Source organism: Triticum dicoccoides, chromosome 7B, assembly GCF_002162155.2.
Source record: "Triticum dicoccoides isolate Atlit2015 ecotype Zavitan chromosome 7B, WEW_v2.0, whole genome shotgun sequence".
Taxonomy (NCBI): Eukaryota; Viridiplantae; Streptophyta; class Magnoliopsida; order Poales; family Poaceae; genus Triticum; species Triticum dicoccoides.
The window spans coordinates 419,371,830-419,394,142 of NC_041393.1; the positions used below are offsets into that span (position 1 = coordinate 419,371,830).

At 41.3% G+C, this 22,313-nt stretch overlaps 1 protein-coding gene and 1 long non-coding RNA gene across 3 annotated transcripts in view; both read right to left on the reverse strand.

Annotated features, from left to right (window-relative positions):
* Positions 1-3,444: 3,444 nt before the first annotated feature.
* Positions 3,445-22,313, reverse strand: part of LOC119337670 (beta-carotene isomerase D27, chloroplastic-like) — a 29,092-nt gene continuing 10,223 nt past the window's right edge. The window contains exons 4-5 of the mRNA XM_037609832.1: positions 3,886-3,981; positions 3,445-3,772 (exon numbers count right to left, since the gene is read on the reverse strand). Coding sequence (XP_037465729.1) covers positions 3,723-3,772; positions 3,886-3,981 — 146 coding nt within the window. The 3' untranslated portion in view covers positions 3,445-3,722. The remainder of the gene's footprint in view (positions 3,773-3,885; positions 3,982-22,313) is intronic.
* On the reverse strand, positions 7,485-11,085 carry LOC119337671. Of its 2 annotated transcripts, XR_005163473.1 has the most exons (5): positions 10,481-11,085; positions 10,231-10,407; positions 9,474-10,145; positions 8,384-8,459; positions 7,485-7,910 (listed from the first exon to the last, which is right to left on the reverse strand). It is a non-coding gene; the product is annotated as an uncharacterized LOC119337671 (long non-coding RNA). The 2 variants fall into 2 exon arrangements; XR_005163472.1 differs by having other exon boundaries at positions 10,231-11,084.

Below are 22,313 nucleotides of genomic sequence, written 5' to 3' on the forward strand. Positions count from 1 at the left end.
ACAAGTCAACATGGTGCTCTAATGTAGGTAACATACAATGAAGGCAATTTATTGGCGGTTGAATAAAGATTTGCGATTGATAGAAGGGTGAATTCATTCAAAAGGGGGAGTGAATCGCATTAGAGATACTTCAAAGGTGGAGAGATGAAAGTGCACCAGAACAACTATGTAGAGTATGACGTATGACAAGGTCATGGCAATGCACAGGTGTTCAACTAAACTAGCTAGGCACCGCTCATTATTGGCTTCTTCATAGCAGTAGAGCTATGTGTAGTTCTGGGGGGTGCCCCCCAGCCCTTGCATATTTACTGAAGCAATACATTTTTAGAGGATTAAATTATGAAGAATTCAGTCATTTGGCACCATGTTTTCTCTTTACCCCCCCCCCCTCCTTCATTTCTCCTCAAGCTCCACCAGTGCTTCTTCATCTCCCATGCACTGAGTTTTGACACCTTAATATACACCCTCCCATTGTTGAAGACGTGCAGGTGAGCTTCCTTGCCTATGGCGAAGGATGCGTAAACTCTAGATAAAATGCATGTTTTCCCTCTTTCTCCAAAGCTCTCAACAACAGATCTATCGATCTGAAAAAGAATAAAAGAATGCACAAGCTTCATAGAAAATAATTTGCGAACTTCGATAATACCAAGTTCCAACAAGAAAAGCATAACAAGATTCTCAGCCATAAAAATGATTACTCGGAATTAGGAAAGAACAACAGGGACAATACATTTATGTGATGATTATGTTGGTCTTATAAATGTTTAAACACATTACTTTCTCTATTTTTTCAAAGGCATGTGTTGAAATAGCCTTTAACAAAAAGGCAACTAGTTGAGTAGTATACCAGGCTTCACATTGATATCTTGTCATTTGCCATCTTAGTATCAACAAAACCTGCGAAGGTCAACAGGTACAAGTTAGGATTTAAAGATTACCTGCAGAAAGTCAAATAAACAATGCAATCCTTGCAAGTTATTGTACGAAAATCTTGTGACGGGCCACATGTGCTATAACATTCTTTTTTACAAAATATAAAGTGAGTGAGATAATTGGGAAGCTAGAATGCATACTTGGTGGCAGTGGCAGAGCTTCCCCCCAACTTTGAACAATTCTTTGAAGAAAATATTAGGTAGAGGCCTAACTGAAAGAAAAAATAGTATTTTGCCCCCTCAAACGCTCCTATTTTGTGTTCCTCCCCCTAGGAATTATGGTGTAGCTCCGCCACTACTTGGCGGGACCGATGCACATGAGCACAACGGGCTTCCTGTCATTCCACCCCACCGCCCTGAAAACCCTGAAGAATACTATGGTTTTCTCTGTAGGAAATATGCAAAAAATCCCTTATACAATGGGGCAAATACAAAAGGCTACATGACTATAACTCATGGTGGATTACTAACACTGAGTTTAGAGAGATAGAAGTCATGGCGCACTCTAGTGTGGGCCTTCATAAAGAAATCAGTCAACTGTAACTTGGAAGGCACATACTAAAGAGCAATAACCTGACCCCGCACACTAGCACATACATAAAAAGCGTCAATACCAATATGCTTGGTGAGCTCATGCTTCAGAGATCATAGGGTCGCGCGTAATGCTAATAGCACATGTACTATCAGACAATAGCAGAGAAGGTGTAGTGACAGAAACACCAAATCCTGAATTAACCACCGTAACCAAATCACCACTGCTGTCAAAAGAGTCATAGCTCACAACTTAGCCTCTGGACTCATGGGAAACAACAATTTGTTTCTTTGCCTTCTAGGCAATGAGAGAACCACCAAGAAAAACACATTAAGCAGAAAGTGAATGGCGATCCGAGGGATCACTAGCCCACGTAACATCCGGAAAGGCATGAAGCTGTAATGAACTGGAGCGAGGAAAGAACAGACAATGAGAGATCATGCCATGAAGATATATATCGGAGAACACGAAGAAGGTGGCTATAGTGAACCAAAGTCGGAATAGAGACAAACTGACTCAAAATATGGATTGGATAAGAGATATCTTGACGATTGAAGAAGAAGAAGAACAAGAAGAAGACAAACGGGTGACGTCACATACGAGCAGTTCAAGCACCAAGCAGATCGAGCGGATCAAGGCGACCCAATGCGGCCGGAAGCAAGTGGATCGGGGTAGCTGCGGCAATCGGGAGACTTGTTGATCTGCGTACAACAAATTAGCAGCACCAATCGGCCGGAGAGAGAGGAGCAGCGGCAGCTGACTCCTACCACACCACCAGCGACATCCACCTCGGCCGCTGGCGGTACCGCCTTCTTCAAGCGGAATTGGCAGCCGCCTACAGGGAGTTCGACGAGGCGGCGGATGAGGCATGGGTAAGAGCGACAACGAGGAGGACATCGTCAGCTCCGCCCCGACCGCGCCCCACCGCCAGGACCACGAAGTCGGTACATCCGCGGGCGCCGCCGCCAACAAGGAAGAGTAGTACATGGTAGGTCGCCGCCGCTCGGGTCCCAAGAAGGTCACCGTTGTTCCCCTTCTATTGAAGCCAAGCTTAGTGGGCTGGCTCTGGAGGCGGAGCTGGATAGCACGGAGGCGGAAATGGAGAAGCCGAAGGCAATAGCCGAAGCTTCAGTTCTCGGGGCTCATGGCCGGACATGGGGAACGGGCACCGGCGATCATTTAGATTAGGTTTACAGTAGGGTTTGGTCCGGTTTATACCAAAATGTAATAAATTTCGTCCGATTTATATCAAAATGTAATGAATTTCGCGATTTATATGAAATCCGTGGTGTTTGCATGAATTTCGTCCGGCTAGTTCAAACAGTGATTGAAATGTTTGCGGCAGCATTGGATGGCCGGCTCCCGCATCGGTGACTTCGGACTGGTCCCCCTGTCTGCGGACGGATGCCAGAGCAAATTCGCGGGTCAGCGTAGGAGATGTCCAATACTAATGGCAATTTTAATGAACCCAGTTGACATTTTTTAACATAGCCTGCATGGCAGGAATAGTTGAGGCTGTTTGACATTCTATCTACCCTTTTTGTTTGTATCACAAATTCTGCTAAAAACACTCATGCACACTGTTCATCCTAGCTAAAAAATTTGACAACCCATGACATTTCTATGTTTGTTTTCGCCCTTCTTGATACCGCATCGAATTGGGGTTTGTAATATAGTGGCAAAATCATCCAGAATTTTCCGAGCTTCTCATGGTAAGGTGTCAGGTCGAGAAGCGGCTCATGCTAGGTTAGTTGGAGACATGGTTGGCAAGAATGTTGATAAGAGAGGCACGGAGGAGGGTTTTTCTGACAGGGCGGGTATTGACGTCCAGTGAATAAACGAACCAAATAGGGGCGGAGGCAGGGGACCCTCCCCAACATCCTCTATTTCCATGTTCTGAATGTGAACATAGGCAATTGCTTCATGCTCCCCTCACAAGTCACAACATACAGTACACATATTTACTCTTTACAAAATGATGACAGCCGAAAACTCTAGTCATGCAGCGAAAAGGTGCAACAATTATAAAATTAGTAGTTCGGATCATGTATCTTTGCATTTCCTGTAAGATATGGGCTACATTATATACATTGAGTGTATGTATAAAATTTACCGATTCACTATCTATTGTCCCTGTTGAAATTCTAGCCTATCGGATACCATGCACAATTATTTATGTATTAAAACCCTTGTGAGCGCTTGCAGAAGAAACTGAAAGCGACCAAGATCTGAACTCCGGAATGTTTTCGTTGCTTTCCCTAGTTCTGAATTTTGGGACATATTGCAGCGGAGGGCGTCGATATGGAGCCTGAAAAATTGTAGCAGCGCAACAAATTTGTGACAGATGATGCATGTTAGTGCAAGTTCAGCGCTACATTGGTTCAGTACTTGAAAAGTGTTGCCAAATTTGGGCGCACTCACAGAGGCTGGGATAGCAGGGTTGTTTTGACACTGGATCTTCTTCCAATGGTGGGGGCACCTGACCATATATCATTTCGCAGCTCATGTCTTGAAAGTCTGAGACGTTGTTGGGTCAGCGAGCAAGGTAATCATCAGCCAGGGCTAACTGAATTTCAGTTGGAAAAGGCATCAAGTGAGCTTACTTGGATTCATGGTGAGGGGAAGGCCGAACTCGTCGGTGAAGAAGCTCTGCATGGGGATCTTGCACATGTTGACGCAAATCCCAACGCACCCGTTGTTCTCCAAGTACCTGCATCAATTCCGGTGACGTGACTGTGGCACCAAATCAAACCAAAGGTTTCCTCACATTTCCAAGAATTTCCTGTATTTTAAAAGGAATAACTTCAATCTACGTAGCCTTCACTATTTGCTTCACAGAACCAATGTAGCCATAATAAGAAAGTCCATCATGGAGTATATATAACCTCATTTCTCTATTATTCTGCAAGTCTATGTACCCTAATAAGACGTCCTTTTATTTTAGATGTTGAGTTAATGAAATTTGTTCCCTAATGTATATGCGGTAATTTGGGATGAACCCAAATATCTCATTTTCCTTCAAATAAATTATCCCCGAAAATATCTGTTTCGAGTAAACATTTTATCGTAGGCATCTTTCAACCGCTAACCAAACCCGGTCATCATCACATGTTTAGTGCGTGGATTTTGCCAGTGTCACAATATTGACATAATTGACACGTGTGAACCATCTTTAATCTACGAGATGGCGAAATTGAAAAGATTGTTTGGAGTTGAACAAGATTCTGAGTATAGTTGTGCAAGATAGGGGGAGAAAACACATAGATTGGAGGACAAGGTAGGGGGAGAAAACACATAGATTGGAGGACAGTGGGAGGAAGGAAGCAAATTGTCACGCATTTGTCTACAACATGACGGATGTGAAGTATCATCCCATGTGCATAGTCAATAACCCCACCACACAACATTTCTCTTTCTAGACATTTGTTAGCTTGTGGCAACACATGGACATTGAACTCAGGTTCATTTACTTCTGCACTTACCCATGGTTTGATGGATCGAGAAATTTAGTGACATTAATTGCAATGAGGAATATCGTATATCCATAAATATCAGATTTTTTTTTTCCAGTAGAACATGATCATGATGAACCAGTGAGATTTTTAAAATGCCCGTGGCAACGCATGGGCATTCTACTAGTAAACAAAGAATTTCTGTAAGAGTAAAGTGTACTTATTGTTATTACCAAACCATAGGAAATGCAATTTCTGTAGTAGTAGCACATCATTTAATACGATATGGTATCATGGTACTCAACTCTCTCTTTATGATATGGTATCATTTAATATGATATGGTATGATACTCAACTCTCTCTTTCTTCATTTAATTCTATGTCACATCATTAAAATTGTCTAGTTGGCATGCATGACACTACCTATGATACTCCCCATTACGGGCACCCTTATACAAATGGTTCTGTGAGGCCCAGATGGCATGATGGTGGTCCATGGCAACAACGACATCCCGGGATGGTGTCAGGAGGCCCAAGCAGTGCGACGGGTCAACGGGGTCCACAGCTGTAGCAGCAACCAAGGAGGCGCTGGGCACCGGCCGGCATCGGGGATTTGGGGATGTGCGCGGTAGCCGACGAGGGTTTGGGGTCGGCACGCGTGGAGGATCTGTTGACTGGCGGCGCGTGCGGTTACCTGGCGCCGGCGGGAAAGAAGGTGGGCAGGAGTCAGCGGCGCCCGCTGCTCCCTGAGTTTACCAAATTGAGTCACTCACATGTGGGAGGAAAAGAGAAACAGATAAGGTTCGGTTTTTTTTTCGGCAGGATAGGATCTGGCAAGTCACCTGAGTTAGGAACCAGGGGTTTTAGAGTAGCTCCATCCATATCAATCGCAATACCGAAGAAAGAACATGCTTGCTTGAATCGTACTCCTCCGTCCAAAATTACTTGTCATGGAAATGGATGTATGTAGACGTATTTGAGTTTTAGATATATTTAATATTATTTATTTTTGCGACAAGTAATTCAGGACAGAGGGAGTAGGCTAGATATAGGATTAGAAAGTGCCAGAGCTAGCACATACATATATGTATTATGCATGTAGGAATTTCTTTTATTATGCGAGCCATTTGTTTTTAACATTTTTGTGGTGTCTTAGGCAATGGGGCAGCAACAGCCATCGTAGGAAGTGCACTTTCCTCCATGGCAAAATTTGTTGCATGATTCCAACGTGTAGTTAGGTAAGTCCAACTCATAGCACTTCGCAGGTAGGGGGAGAGCATCTGTTTGTATCTGCACCAGATCAACACATTTTGTTAGGCCACTTATGTGCAACATAGCTTGCCACCTTATATTTTGGCATTGCTAAATATACACTAGTTTTAATGGGATCTCAACATTTCAATATGCACGTTAACCAAATGATCAAGGAGAATAAAGAAGACATGTAAAATAACATCACCTCGTTGTTTGCGTCGCATGAGGGGAGAAGACTAGCCACAGTGGGAGTAACTTCAGCAGTAACATCGAGTCCAACTCAGCAAATTTGCTTATGTGGCAATGAGTTAATGAGGAAAGAGGTAGTTATAGTAACTTAGCTAGTTACTATAACATCACATGTCTCAATGCAATATGAGTCTATAACCTAATAAATGAAGCTTTGCATGTTACCACACTTATGTTACTACCCACTATGAAGGTAGTAACATAGTCTAGGGATACGTGTATTTACTAGTGTATGTTACTCACCGTTGTGGCTAGTCGAAGAGTAGCGATGACCATGAGAGTTGCCAAAAACAGGGCGCCTGCTTTCTTTTTGAAGATAGCCATTTCGAGAGGCACTAGTACTTTCTTACCTTTTCAATGATCAGTGCTCTTTGGGTATACTTTTTGCTTGTGGTAGTGTTCACCTCTTCTACTGTTATATAGATACACTAGTAAGCGTGCACGTGCAACGCACATTTTGATTAATATTACAACCAGAACCATATATGGGAATGCATAAAGAAGATATTATGATAGCACGACATAATATTACGACTATAATTTAGGCTCATGCATAGAGAAAAGAACAACCAATTATCTTAATATTGCTTGATCCTTAGACAGGTTTTTTTTAGGGGATGATCCTTACACGGTTGAGCAACACTTGTACGACATCATGATGTTGTTTGTAGCTGCATTCTCGATATAGTTGAGAAGGTGAAAGTCGATTCCTTAGCTCACAATCATCCTCTGAAGATTATGAGTTATTGTGTGAAGAGTTTTCAGCAGTATAATGCAAACATGTGCAACCGTGAATACTCACCCTCCAAGCTGAATAACAGGGTCTTTTCTATTATTCCATCAATGCATAAAACTAAAAAAGAAATTAACAAGACAAGACAAGTTCCTAAAAGCTGCATAGACCAATGTATTACAGTATCTTGAGCATTGAGAGATGCTTGTAGTGATTTTCAGAAGTAACCGCTTGTTTGTGTTTTTTGGAACACAAGTTAGTAATGGACAATGCAAAAAAGAAAAAGAAAACATCATGTCATGTTCTTGAAAGTTATAAGACCGAATGATGCGGCAGATATGAAAGAGTCCAAAATACAGATCTCAAATATGCCTGAAAGTTAGAAGCCCACAACCCATATTGATGAACAGAAAGAGCGTATTACAATTGCCAAAAATTCTTAGGCATTTTTTCCAGGACAAGTGTTGGAGATGCTTCAGAATATATATATAGGAGTATGACCAGGTGATTCTACTTTGCCAAGACTGGCAGGCACGCCGACCCACCTGACAGCATATCGGCCTAATATATTACCAGGAACTACAATACTCCCTATCAGACAACCTAGCCACCGGCGTGTGGTCAAAGCTATAAGTGCATATCAAGCCCGTGGAATCCATAGCCTGCCTTCATCCTCAGGAGCTGTGCCTTTTCATTTAGAAGAGAATTGCCCGAACAATGCATTCAACCAGGCCTCAAACCAGATACAAAGGGCAGCACTGCCGAGGTCAACAAAATTCTCAGACATAACAGGAGCAACAAATCTTGGTGATAACATGAGTGAAAGAAACCAATATACAAAATAACATTGCCAAAATATATTGCTAACAGAAAACAATGTTTCCAAAAATGGTGAGACGGAAAGTAAAAAATAATGAGCTATATGCTACGTTTTCTCATCACCACATCATCTTCTTTGGGAATAATAAAATGTTGCATTGAGTTTGCAGTAAAAGGCACCTTAATTGCATTGTGTGGCCATCAACTATAGCTCCACGGTTCCACAAAATAGAAAACAAGCAACAAGGAAGGTAATGAAAAGAAAAGGGAAGGTATATAAATACACGTTTTAAAATATCTGTATGTACCTAAACTGAATGAGCTCTGTACACTTGAGGCATAACATAGTAAAATGTAGTTAAATCAATCTATCATGTAAAAAACAAAATACAGATATGAGCAGAGAACATACCAGTATTATTGATGATTCACTGTGGGAATTATTGATGATTCACTATGGGTGGTACTCCACACATGCTATGAGATCTCTGCCACCACCGTAACATTCACCAAAATGTCACAATTAAAAATAATAAAGGTAATGGATACAACAGAAACAATGTAGGAAAATATGCTAGTAATCACGGACATCACTAAACCCCATGTAGGGCTTCAGGGTTGCCTCTCAATTTTAAGATCTGCTATGTAATTCCGATTATGACAGGGGCTATATAACACATTCTTGATTTTTGGCCTATCCTTGTCATTTTGTATAAAATATAGTACCACAAAAATAACGAATAGAAACCAAACAAAAACTCAGCCAGGATTAGGCTGGAAACTCCAACTTTTTTCAGATTCTTCTTAAATTTTCAATACCATATGTGAATAGTAGTTTGAACAGTTTACCATTAGTATTTGGATTGCTGACTAAGAAATGACAAACATTTGGCGATCTGCGTGCTGCCGTTGCCTTACATTGATTGCCAATTCTCTAAGCATCTCATTTTGACATATAACCATAAAAAATTCAGACACCTAGCTTGTTCGCGCACAAGTGAGGTTGCTTTATCCAAACTCTAGTTAGGTTGCTGGTTATCAAACTCTAGTTATTTTGCTTTATCCACTCTACTTAGGTTGCTGGTTATCAAACTCTAGTTACTTTTCTTTATTCTACTTAGGTTGCTTTATCCAAACTTAATATAATAAAATACATAGAATTTACTTGGACTGCATGGAGTTTGATGTTTCTACACATCGCTAACCTGATGCACAATAAGAAAAACTCTAGTAATCTTGCGCGTGCAATGCCCGTCTCAAAGTTACATATATAAATTCAACAAAAGCACACTACAAGTAATAACACTTCTATTTTAAAGATCCTGTACAATAAATCTCCACTAATAAGGAAAAAATCGTGAACTAAATTACATATTCTAACTTATCAAAAAAATCATTATTTTAGCTTAAACTGCATCCAAATTTCATAGAAAGGAGAAATTGCATCAAAAAATCATTATTTTAGAAAGGAGAAATTGCATTTAGCTTTTTTAAAAGCTTACATCAGGCTATTATTGTCAAAGTATTCGCAGTGGTAGCGCTGCCACGTCCTGCTACGGATGTGGCCGGACCGTCATCCCCAGGCAACTCTGAAATTTCATGAATTAATCATCGACTAAAGCAGTTCACAAACTCCTCATCGGAATGGTTTATAGCTAAAAGTCATGAAAACATATTCAACAAAGATAAAGATAACAATTATTGGACATGCTAATTCTGCACATTTGTTTTTGGTAAAGAGACGGAAATATACTTGTGAACATTCCAGATTCAGAAGTCATAAATTGGCACCAGACTGATGGTATTTAACAAGCCAGCGTATGCAAATATGATATCCAAACAATTATTGTGCAATCAGAATATGTGAGGAAATAAAAACAGACACAATTACTATAACACCTAAAACGGACAAAACCAAAGTTCAGTTCAAAATCCTCTGAAGATATTAATTATGGTCCTGATACAGTAGTTATCACACTATCAGTCACATGAGAATGGCAAGCCCTAAACATGCAAGAAGCAGCTATATTTGTATTAACATGTAACACAACATCTGAGCATTGCATATCAAATTCGACGTAATCGGCACATGCCTTAATTTTGTGTTTCTCTTGTTATTTTCAATCCCAAGGACCTCCAGTTGATCCGGTTTGCACTCCCAAGCTTCTGGACATCTGCAAGCAAACGCACCGCAAATCAATTAAACCCAATCCCAGCCCCCAAATCAGAAGAAGAAATTTAACCTCACAATCCACTCACCCATGTTAATACAGAAGTTCTTCCTGGAGCCCAAGCAACCGTCCTGAGCTTCCCTGAGAATTTTGTCCGACGGAACTCCGAGACAAACTGCGAGAGCTGAAGTTTGTGTGGCTAGTAAAGCACAACTTGGGAGTCACGTCCTCCGCTTCCGCTTCATCCCCATCATCCTCGCTCTCACTACCTTCTGCCTCCTTTTAGTAATAAAATGACATCTGAACTTCAGTTAAACCTACACGCATAACCAGATTACCAGATATGGCGTTCGCGTGGAGTGTGGCGCCGGTCACATCGAGGAAGTGGTGTCCGCGTGGTTTCAGGCGCAGGCAGCAACGGAATCAGCATCCGGGCCGTTCCGTCGACGACGTCCTTGCGGTGGAAGGATGTGACATCCCCCTGCGATGGAGAAGAGGAGGAAGGGAGGAGCTGGGTTATGGGTTACCGCCGGGCGACCATCGCAAGGGAGCGCAATGGACGCCTCGATCTGTAGGGGCTCGCCGTGTGGGGATGGGCTGGGCTGTAGAGAAGGGGAGAGGATATGTGGTGGACGCCAGCGGCTTGGGAAGAGGAGGACGAAGGGGATCGGGGCATGGGGACGGAGAAGTGGGTGGTGCGTCAGGGTGTGGAGTACCAGAGGAGCACCGCTGGAGGTCGGGGTTGGAGGAGCGCCGCAAGAGGTCGACGTGGCGGCTGGTGCCGCCGATCATGCTTGCAGGCGAACCCTCGACCCCGACGGGTGAGGCGTGGCAAGCGGCAACCGCGCAGTGGGCGCACGGACGGCGAGGCGGCGCTGAATCAGGGCCGAAGCGCACGGAGCGGCGGCAAAACATTCCTTGGATTGGGGAAGAGATGTATTGGGTGGATGCGGGGAGCGCGGAAGTTTGGTTCGGCAGAGTTTTCGTCCGCCGGAGCAAATTGCTAAATGCAGTCTCGGCTGAGGATTAGCATAATCTTAACGGTTAGATTAAATTAAGTGTCCTGATCGTGAGGTTGGAATTGATCTGTGTTGTTATGTGTACAATAGGCTGTGTGCACTTAACGATGAATATGTTTTCTTGTTTAATAGTAAGTAGAGATAGTGCGGCCTATTTATGTCAATTGTTTAATGATAATTAATAATATCTTCTATATCAATATTTTAGTTATCAAATCAATCAATATTTGGGGAGTCAAATTTGTTAAAAATAAAGCTGCGGGAATCAATACTACCAGGGATGCATTAGCTATGAAAATATATCATGATACCTTTTGTACTCGTAGTTTGATGGTGTAAAATGAATGCATTATTAATTATAATAAATAATTAAGTAAATATCACGTCCTTATGTTTTCAAATCAGGGCATTAATTGGTGTAGATTGTTTATACAATAAATCTATCTAATACAGTATCTTCTGATATCAAAAGGAAGCATTAACAATGGCAAATCATTACAAACTCAGTCGTGATGATCTAGCCCAAATATATGCTTAGTTGGCAAGAAAATGAAAGATTTCCTAAATCATATGTGTACTGTACACATGTATAATTAAATGATGATTTCTACTCATCTACTATTCTTAGCTAAGGGCATCTACGGTTCTGACCCGCAAATTTGCTCCAACATCCGTCTGCGGCGGACAGGAGAACCAATGCGCGGACACGGATGTGGGAGCGAGCCATCCAATGTTCTTTGCATACATTTCAACCACTGTTTGAACTAAACGGATGAATTTCATGCAACCATGAGGGTTTTTATTCAAGTTAGGTCATAATTTACATAAAAAGGTCGATATCTCAACCTTTTAACTAAAAAACTAGAAAAGAGAAACAAAACCCTATACCGGACGACCACCCCGTACGCATGACCACCCTGCCCTACCGCACCGCCTTCACCTTTTATGCCGTCGTCGTGGTCCCTCCAGCGGCGGAACGGCGCCGCAGGGCCGCTACAACATTATCCGGCGGTTACCTGCCGTTCGCGAAGGAGCCCCTCTGCTTCCTAGGGCCACCACGACCACTGCCAATGTAGCCTCTGTATTGGCCGCCGCTGTATCGCTGAAGTAGTTATTCTATCATACTAACAGAAGCTAAACTAGTTTTTCTCTCAAGCTATATATGTCACTTATATAACCATCTATGTAGTCAAATATGATGCAAGACTTCTACTTGTAATAAAATATATAAGATACGTAATAAAACAACTTATATGTAAACAAGAGAGAGAGAGAGAGATATTGGTAACCAAAGGGAGCAAAACGTGGTAGACGATTGGCTAATTTGTAATCAAATGTTGCCTTTAAGCGAAGCATGAGACGAAAAGCTTAATGGGCAAAATCCAGAAGTGATTCATTTCAATGCCCTACATATAGAGATTCGGCCCAAGATAAGTGTACTATTAAGGCCCGGTTCTTTTGCCAGAATCTGGGGATTCTCCCAGAATCCAACCCCTACCCAGCTTCTCCCAGAATCTGTCAGCCCCATTTATTTTACAATCCTATCTAATTAGACCTTAACTAGATAGGATTGTAAAACAAATGAGGCTCAAAAATTCTGGGAGAAGCTGGGTAAGGGTCGGATTTTGGGAGAATCCCCAGATTCTGGCAAAAGAACTGGGCCTAAGTCCGAAAAATGCTCGGCGTGGACGAGCTTGCGCGCTCTTGTTATTGTCACGCGTTCCATCAGCTGGAGATGCGAGATGCCCGCGTATAGCAGGTGGCGGGTGAGCAGAGTAATGCGCATACGTGATGGGCAAGAGACGCCGTGGGAGTCTATGCTGTTGACGACGTGAGAAGAGGGTCAACGGTGTTTTGTAATGTATCGTTTGAGCACTGTTCTGTACCGGCCGGTAACGGGTTTGTAGATTTTTCTGATGTGCGGCCCACCAGATGTATTTAACCTAGCCCACGGGTCATTGTTGGTCTGTTCCCATTCAATCCTATGAAATTCCAAAATGACTACTAGTCGAGGAGTATTTAAAAAGATTACCTCAACATCCCCAGGTTGCGATAAGTGGTGCGTTGCATGTGCGTCACTTATCGCAACCTGAGAGTTTTCTCTTTTTCGTAAATCCGTTTATTCAAAACATTGTTTTTAAATCGTGCGTTCAAATTTCGAACCGTTTTCACTGTTGAATTCATCGCCTTGAGATCTTCAAAACTAGATCCCATTTTGATAGATTTTCATGAACTTTTTTCTTCACAAAAAACCAACCATGCCTCTCACGAAATCACAACCGTGCCTCTCGCGAAAGCAAAACCGTAACTCTCGCGAAAAAAAAGTGAGAAAACACGTTTTTTTTCGTTTCCGAGGAGGCACGGCCGTGACTCTCGCGAAAGCACAACCATGCCTATCGCGAAAGCAAAACCGTGACTCTCACGAAAGGAAAAAGAAACAGAGAACGCGTTTTTTCCGTTTCTGAGAGTCACGGCCGTGACTCTCGCAAAAGCACAACCGTGCCTCTCGCAGAAGCAAAACCGTGACTCTTGCGGAAGGAAAAAAACAAAAAATGTGTTTTTTCCGTTTCCGAGAGACACGGCCGTTACTCTCGCGGAAGCAAAACCGTGACTCTCGCGAAAGGAAACAAAAAACAAAAAAACGCGTTTTTTTTTCGTTTCCGAGAGGCATGGCCGTGACTCCTGCGAAAGCAAAATCGTGCCTCTCGTGGAAGCAAAACCATGACTCCCACGAAAGAAGAAAAAAAGGAAACGCGTCTTTTGCACACAAAAAAATTCAATTTTTTTATCGAAAAGCTAAGGAAGACCGGTGAAAAACCGAAACATTGAAAAGACTCAAAAAAACAGTTTAGAAAGCCGAAAACGCGTGCGGAAAAATAAAAAAACAAAATCCGGAGGGAACGCCCAGAGCGCGACAAGTGGCGAATGGCTGAGAGCGCGCCATGTGGCGTTGATCGTTGTGAGGCTTGGAGGGCTTGTTAACTAGTGGCTCCCATTAAATCCCCGATAGCACTGCCTTCCGCATCACTTATGTTGCCGCTGGTGTATGCAATTGCTGGAATAGTTTATTTACCTTTAATTCTCAACTAGTAAACTGGCCCGCTCGATGATTTTTCAATTTTTTAATAATATCATATTATTTGATTTGGCTAAAGAAAAATTGGAACCCAATATTACGACTTTATTGTGCGGGCTCAATCTTTTAATTGTCTATTATGTTTTATGATTGAATTTCTTATATGTATTAAGTCCATACATATTTTATCAAAATTATTATTTATGTTATTGTTTTTATTATTATTATTACAAAATATGTTAAAGTCAACCCATTTGAAAAGAACTAATTTAATGCAAGTATAGTATCCCGAGTCCAAGTATAGTAATATCATTTTTATTTAATTTTATTGTATTCTTGCGTTTTGAAAATGTATTTGTATTATGAATCTAGCACTTATGTTAAAATACAAATATGGGAAAACTACTACATTATTGATCCCAAAATTAGACAACAAAAATGTACACATTAACTTGTGTTTATCATCGATTAACTCGAACTATATCGTATGTTAAAATAATGGATCTTTCTAGTATTAATAGACCAAGCATAGTGCTTTTGATCTCGTAGATTGTGATTTTTCAATAGTGTCGTGTCTTTTTGTTTATGTGCAAATAATAGTTCACCTATCATATTTCATGCGAATGGGAAACAAATATAAGAAATAGAACTTAAGGAATTATATGGACGGCTATTCTTGGAAAATATTTTATGGTGTTACCATCTCATTTGCGTGTGAGGATGCGGTCTAATGTCTAACATGGCACTCTTTCATGCCTGAACAAACTTAAAGTTATGACACCATGACATATGTTCGATAGAATATTAACTCATTCGAGTAAAAAAGAATGGATCAGTACATACAAAATTAGTGAAGTAACTTCAGTACTAATTAATATGTTACTCAAGATTTTGAGGGACTGTGATTTTGAAGGGGTATTAAATTTTTGTAATGTTAGCTTGACACATTCGTGAGACACGCAATTCGGATAGAAAACACTAAAGCTGAGAAAACAGAACTTTGTTGAACAATAATTAACCGGCTAAGATCAGCCATTGTCAGCTGATCGCACCAACCGTATCATTGCAAGGCATCTGCATCAGCATGTCCTTATGTTACCCTTCTTTGGGATCCACTAAAACCATGAAAACAAGTACTAGAGCGTCAGTGTCATATTTCCGTTTCTGTCATATATGCTTTGCAACCTAGGTGGCGATATGTGCTAGTTAACTGAATTAAGTACTTACAGAACAACCACAAACTATCTCTTGCATGCATTTTATTCTTTCGGCATTTAGCCGGCTCTTGCCAAAGCCAATCTCCCATGAATATAGATTGTAGTAATCATAAGCTTCCCCCAGTGTATCGAAGTTGCTTCCCAGAGCAGGAACTATGACCGTTTCAGTTTTCTTTTCTGCATAGCTTCGTAATGTCATTTCCAATGCACTCATCCTGGCAGCACATGGGGGTCGTTTATCAGGTGCACACCCCATACGGATTCTGCATAATCAAGATGCATGTTTTGTCAGTAATATATGTTTAAAGCCTTCTTCAGTACATGGCACGCCCATACAACAACCGATATGATAAACATGGTTTGAATATTGTAACAAGATCTTAGCAACTAGAGCTATGATTGAACGAGAAGCACAATGCTGTAGAGCTATACCTTTTAGCGCAACCAGGAGCTTGAGGGTTGTCTTTGCATGTAGATTGCTCGGGCGCCGGTGCAGACAAGGGAACCCCCTCGCAAGCAGTGGCGAATCTAGAAAGAAAATGGAGGGTGGGCTCGAAGTTTATGCCGAGAAAACTGAACGCTCTTTTGAAGAAAAAATGATTATTTCCTAATGATTTTGTACAAATAAACTGAACTTTGTTCCCAGATTACTACTGGAAACATGTTATTTACTAGAAAATTCTTCCCTTTGTTTTTAAATATCAAATTTTGGACAAAAAATGAATTTGTTTAGCGAGATAACCATTGTCCAAATCCATTCGTCCAAATAAGCTCAAAGTTTCCCAGATTATTACTGCAAACATGTACAAATCACTAGAATTTTTCTTGATTTTTTGAAAAATGTCAAATTTAGAAGCAAATTTTAAATCTGTTCACTATAACAGACATTATCTACTAATCATATTGCCCAAATAAGCTAACAATTTCTGAATACTACTGGAAACATGTGTATTTACTGTTTTTTTTGTGGATTTTTTGAATAATATCAAATTTTGGAAAAAAATGGTTTTACCAATTAAACTGACAATAACGAAATATGGATAGAAATTAGTTCGTGAATTAATTATAATAGAGCTAGCTAGTACCTACTCACTGGGACTAAACTAGCTAAAGCCTACAGCAAATAAATTATCAACATTTGACAACGGAGCAGGACACGCACTGAACAAGCATCAAAAGAAATTAGACGGAGTCCAGAGAGAAATTAGCAGGTGTTGTCTGCGGCCGTGCGGGCTGCGGGTGTTGTCTGCTCGTGCGGGTGTGGCTGTTCTGCCTATGCATTAGATAGGCCGCATGGGCTGGCTGGCCAGCTTTTTCTGGGCTGGGCCTGCCGATGCATACTATTAAAAAACAATTTCGCGATTTTGCAGGGTAGGCTCGAGCCTATCGAAGCCTCACCGGTAGATTCGCCACTGCTCGCAAGTGATGTCCAAATCCATTTTTAAGTCTAGTGCGGCGTCTCCCGCATCAGCAATGCTTCAGCGGGCGCGCATACTAAAGCTTGGCTTGCACCATGGTCCAGCGGCGCATCTGCGCCGCCCAGATCGGGCAGGGGAAATCTTTTTTCAAATTAAGAAGTATACGTATGAAACTATCAGCTACGTGTTGGACCTGAAACAGAAATCATAAACTGGGGGTGCCAAAATTTACCTGTCGACTGGATCCGATAAGAACTCGATTCCATCGCCTCTGGAGGTCGCGATCTCCATTGCCATGAACTTCTCGCCTTAGGCGGCTGCCCAAGGGAGACGACAGTTTTAGCATTTACTTCCTCCGTCTGGAAATACTTGTCATCAAAATGAATAATAGGGGGTGTATCTAGATGTATTTTAGTTCGAGATACATCTCTTTTTATTCATTTTGATGACAAGTATTTTCGGACGGAGAGAGTACTTTTCAGTGCCGGTCGGGTTACCATGGTCCCACATCGTGGTACAGGCTTATCCGTTCTGCGCACGGCGGTCCTGTAACGGATGCATCGGACGGACGTTTTTATGTACAGTGCTACCGCACCTGTATCAACGGAACATGACAATCCTGGACCGAGATGTTGCCGTCATTTCCCACGACTCCGTCTCCGCGCGTCTATACTGGACGTCCGTACGGTCACCGTATCCATACGCCCGCATAGAATACATTGCGCAACGCGTCGTTCATTCGCTTGTCCAGCTAGCAGGAGCGCAGGAGCCCGTCCGCACCGTCGCCGTTCTTCCTACTAAGTCGCTCTATAATAATGTATGATGCGTATGTTACACTTATGGAAAACTCAGATGGCGCATAAACAAACATAAAAATCACTTGGATGTGTGTTCGGGCGTGCATCCAGGTGGTTGGAGAACAGGCGAGGCTTGCCTGCTCCGCGTTCGTGCTCCCATCCATGCTCCGCACACGTTCCTTGTACCCCACCCCTTTTCACCGTAAAAGAAATGATATCAACCATTTATTTTTCTTGTACCGTATCCGGTATCTCATCGCTTCCTCGTCGGAACAAAAGGAACAGAGGAGCGCATAGGCGAGCCAGCTCCCCCATCTGTCCATCTCCATCCCTACCGGCCCTCGACCTTGATGGTCTGGTCATTGCGGCTAGCCCATGCCGTCACCATTGCCATCAACCAGGGATGCTGCTGAGCAGCACCGATGCGAAGCAGGCAAGCCTCATCCTTGAAGAACGTCAAAAAGGTGGAATCGTGGAACACGCGTTGTTCCTTTGCCCGGATTCTAAGGGGACGTGGGCTTGTGGTCGGGGCGCCAAATTAATTCCAAGGTTCCACTGATTGTGCTTTGGGGACGCCGGGGGACAAAACCAACTTTTTAGGATGGCGGTTGTTCATTGTTGTACCATGGTCCATGGGCCCTATGGAGTTCGATGAAGGACCCAGAAAAATTTATTCACCCTTTCTAAGTAATGTGTTCAATCCGCTACCGCCGGGAAGCGTAAAGGGAAGTTGGACGTGGGGTGGAGAAGCTTCTTCTCCTGGCAAGGACTTTGCAACTTGGAGACTCTGATGGCAGACTTGGAGTTCTCTGATCCGATGCAACGATGGATCTATGGTGTGTGACTGTGTGTTGCGACTGCTTGAGCTTTTCTTTGTTGTCTTTAGGCTGGAACCGGTGGTGTTTTCCTGGTACTACTTACAAGAGGCTCTTTTTGCAAGTAACTACGATCTTCGTCTGACTTTTATTAGGCTCCGCTTCCATTTTGAACCAAAGTTTGATCATGAATTTAACTAATAAAATACAAAATACATGTCACGAAAATTATACCATAGGAAACCTCTTTCAAATACAAATCAAACAATATACTTTGTGTAGCGTATACTTTATATATTTTTAGGTAAATACATGGTCAATATTCAATCCAAATTAGACTACCCACAGTGGGAGTAAGATAGGTAGTAACATCACACATATATCTAGACAAAATAAATGATGTGGCAAGTAATAAATAAAGAAAGAGATGCATGTGGTAACATAGCTAGTTACTAGTAGTATGAGTAACATCACACATATCAAGACAAGATGAGTTTATAGCCTAATAAATAAAATGTTGCATATTACCACACATATGTTACTCTCCACTATACTCCCTCCGTTTTTATTTAGTCCCGTATTAACTTTGGTAAAAGTCAAGCTTTATAAAATTTGACCAAGTTTATAAAAAATATATTAACATAAGAAATAACAAATCAATACAATTAGATTTGTTATTGAATGTACTTCCACATCATATAGATTTGTTATGATAAATGTTTATATTATTTTTTATAAACTTGGTCAAACTTTATGAAATTTGACTTCAGACAACTCTAATATGCAGAGTAAATAAAAACAGAGGGAGTAGTAACTTAGACTAGTAACATGCATATGTTACTAGTCTAAGTTACTACCCATTGTGATTAGTCTTACAAGGAGGCCTAAACCCAAACAGAGGTAGTACTTACTAGAGGCTGAAGCGCCCTTTCCTAGAAGGTCACGTGCTCCCAAATCCAACACGTGATGACACAAGAAGCATGGTCCTGTGCAGTCTTTATTTTTAACAGTCAAGTTAGCTCTCCAAGAATAAGAGTTTATCTTCCATTAGTAGAATCCAAAATCTTGAGGGTTTACAATTTCAAAAAACTCTTCGCTGCTAGCAAACGATGCTCTTCATAGAACATATCGGTTACACAAAAATACTTTACACATAATTTGCAATTGCCAGTGTCACTGTCATCTGTACAATGCCAAAGAGTTCCAATGAGTAGGGTTCTATGTCTACCCAGAATCATACCTAGCTGGGGAGAAAACAACATGGGAATACTAGTTGCATATTTCCTAATAGCCAACAAGGACTAGTCCTGGTTGGTCCCATCTTTTTTTCAATATTGTGAATGACAGTTAGATTTTCTCGTAGTGATACATTTTCCCTTTTTTGGGGAAATGAAATACATCATCAACCTCCCAGTTTTCTTGAAATGGAACAAACCCTCGACCTTCCTAACAGGCCAACTGCCTCATCTTAGTTTTGGTATTGGTTATTATTAGTCATGTTTACTGATGTCCAAAGAATAGAAGGGGGTGGGGGATTGCTCAGCTCCCACGGGGCAAGGATGATCTTCAACATCACACCTGCTCTGCTGTCTTGATTTGTTCTCTCAACAAGTCAACATGGTACTCTAATGTAGGTAATGTACGACGAAGGCAATTTATTGACTGTTGAATAAGGATTTGTGATTGACAGAAGGGTGAATTCATTCAAAAGGGGAAGTGAACCACATAAGAGATACTTCAAAGATGGAGAGATGAAAGTGCACCAGAACAACTATGTAGAGTATGCCGTATGACAAGGTCATGCAATGCACAGGTGTTCAACTAAACTAGCTAGGCATCGCTCATTATTGGCTTCTTCACAGCGGCGGAGCTATGTCTAGTTCTGAGGGGGGGCGCTGCCCCCCCCAACCCTTGCATATTTACTGAAGGAATACATTTTTAGATGATTAAATTATGAAGAATTCAGTCATTTGCCCCCCAAAGCTACATATTTTCTCTTCCTTTAATTCTCCTCAAGCTCCACCTGTGCTTCTTCATCTCCCATGTGCTGAGTTTTGACACTTTAATACCCACCTTGCCGTTGTTGAAGACGTGCAGGTGAGCTTCCTTGCCTATGGCGAGGGATGGGTAAACTCTGGGTAAGATGCATGTTTTCCCTCTTTATCCAAAGCTCTCAACAACAGATCTATGGATCTGAAAAAGATTAAAAGAACGTACAAGCTTCATAGAAAATAATTTGCGAACTTCGATAATACCAAGTTCCAACAAGAAAAGCATAACAAGATTCTCAGCCATAAAAATGATTAATCAGAATTAGGAAAGAACAGCAGGGACAACACATTTATGTGATGATTATGTTAGTCTTATAAATGTTTAAACACATTACTTTGTCTAAATTTTCAAAGGCATGTGTTGAAATAGCCTTTAACAAAAAGGCAACTAGTTGAGTAGTATACCAGGATTCACATTGATATCTTGTCATTTGCCATCTTAGTATCGACAAAAACTGAGAAGGTCGGCAGGTACATGTTTGGATTCAAAGATTACTTGCAGAAAGTCAAATAAACAATGCAATCCTCGCAAGTCATTGTACGAAAATCTTGTGATGGGCCACATGTGCTATAACATTCTTTTTACAAATTATAAAGTGAGTGAGATAATGGAGAAGCTAGAATACATACTTGGTGGCAGTGACGGAGCTTGGTGTATTGTTGGGGGGCTATGACCCCCCCCCCCCCAAAAAAAAAACTTTGGACAATTCTTTGAAGAAAATATTAAGTAGAAGGCCTCGTTGAAAGAAAAATAGTTTTTTGCCCACTCAGACGCTCCAATTTTGTGTCCCCCCCAGGAATTCTGGTGTAGCTCCGCCACTGCTTGGTGGGACTGATGCACATGAGCACAACGGGCTTCGTGTCATTCCAGCCCACCGCCCTGAAAACTTTGAAGAACACCGTGGTTTTCTCTGTAGGAAATGTGCGGAAAACCCATTATACAATGGGGTAAATACAAAAGGCTACATGGCTATCTCTACTCCTAATGAACGAATTGGTTGAATAGTCCCCCCCACTTTCAACCGGTTTATTTTCAACCGGTTTATTTTCAACCGGTTTTTCTTCCTCCCACCTCCCACCAGCCCCTCCCACCGGTTTTTCTCTTTTCTCGTCTGACGGGCAATACCCAACGTATTTATGGTAATCAATCATAATTAATCCACGTATAGTAATAAATCAATCCAGGTATGGTAAGGTCATAACTCAGGAAATTTTGAATATGGTAATTATATGGTAATAAATTTAAATTACCCCAAAGGCTATCAATCCAGGTATGGTAAGGCCATAACTCGGGAAATATCAAATATGGTAATAAATTTAAATTACCACCAGGTATGATAAGGCTATCCACGTATAGTAATAAATCATATAGTAATAAATCATAATTAATCCACGTATAGTAATAAATCAATCCAGGTATGGTAAGGTCATAACTCAGGAAAATTTGAATATGGTAATTATATGATAATAAATTGAAATTACCCCAAAGGCTATCAATCCAAGTATGGTAAGGCCATAACTCGGGAAATATCGAATATGGTAATAAATTTAAATTACCACCAGGTATGGTAAGGCTATCCACGTATAGTAATAAATCATAATTAATCCACGTATAGTAATAAATCAATCCAGGTATGGTAAGGTCATAACTCAGGATATTTTGAATATGGTAATTATATGGTAATAAATTTAAATTACCCCAAAGGCTATCAATCCAAGTATGGTAAGGCCATAACTCGGGAAATATCGAATATGGTAATAAATTTAAATTACCACCA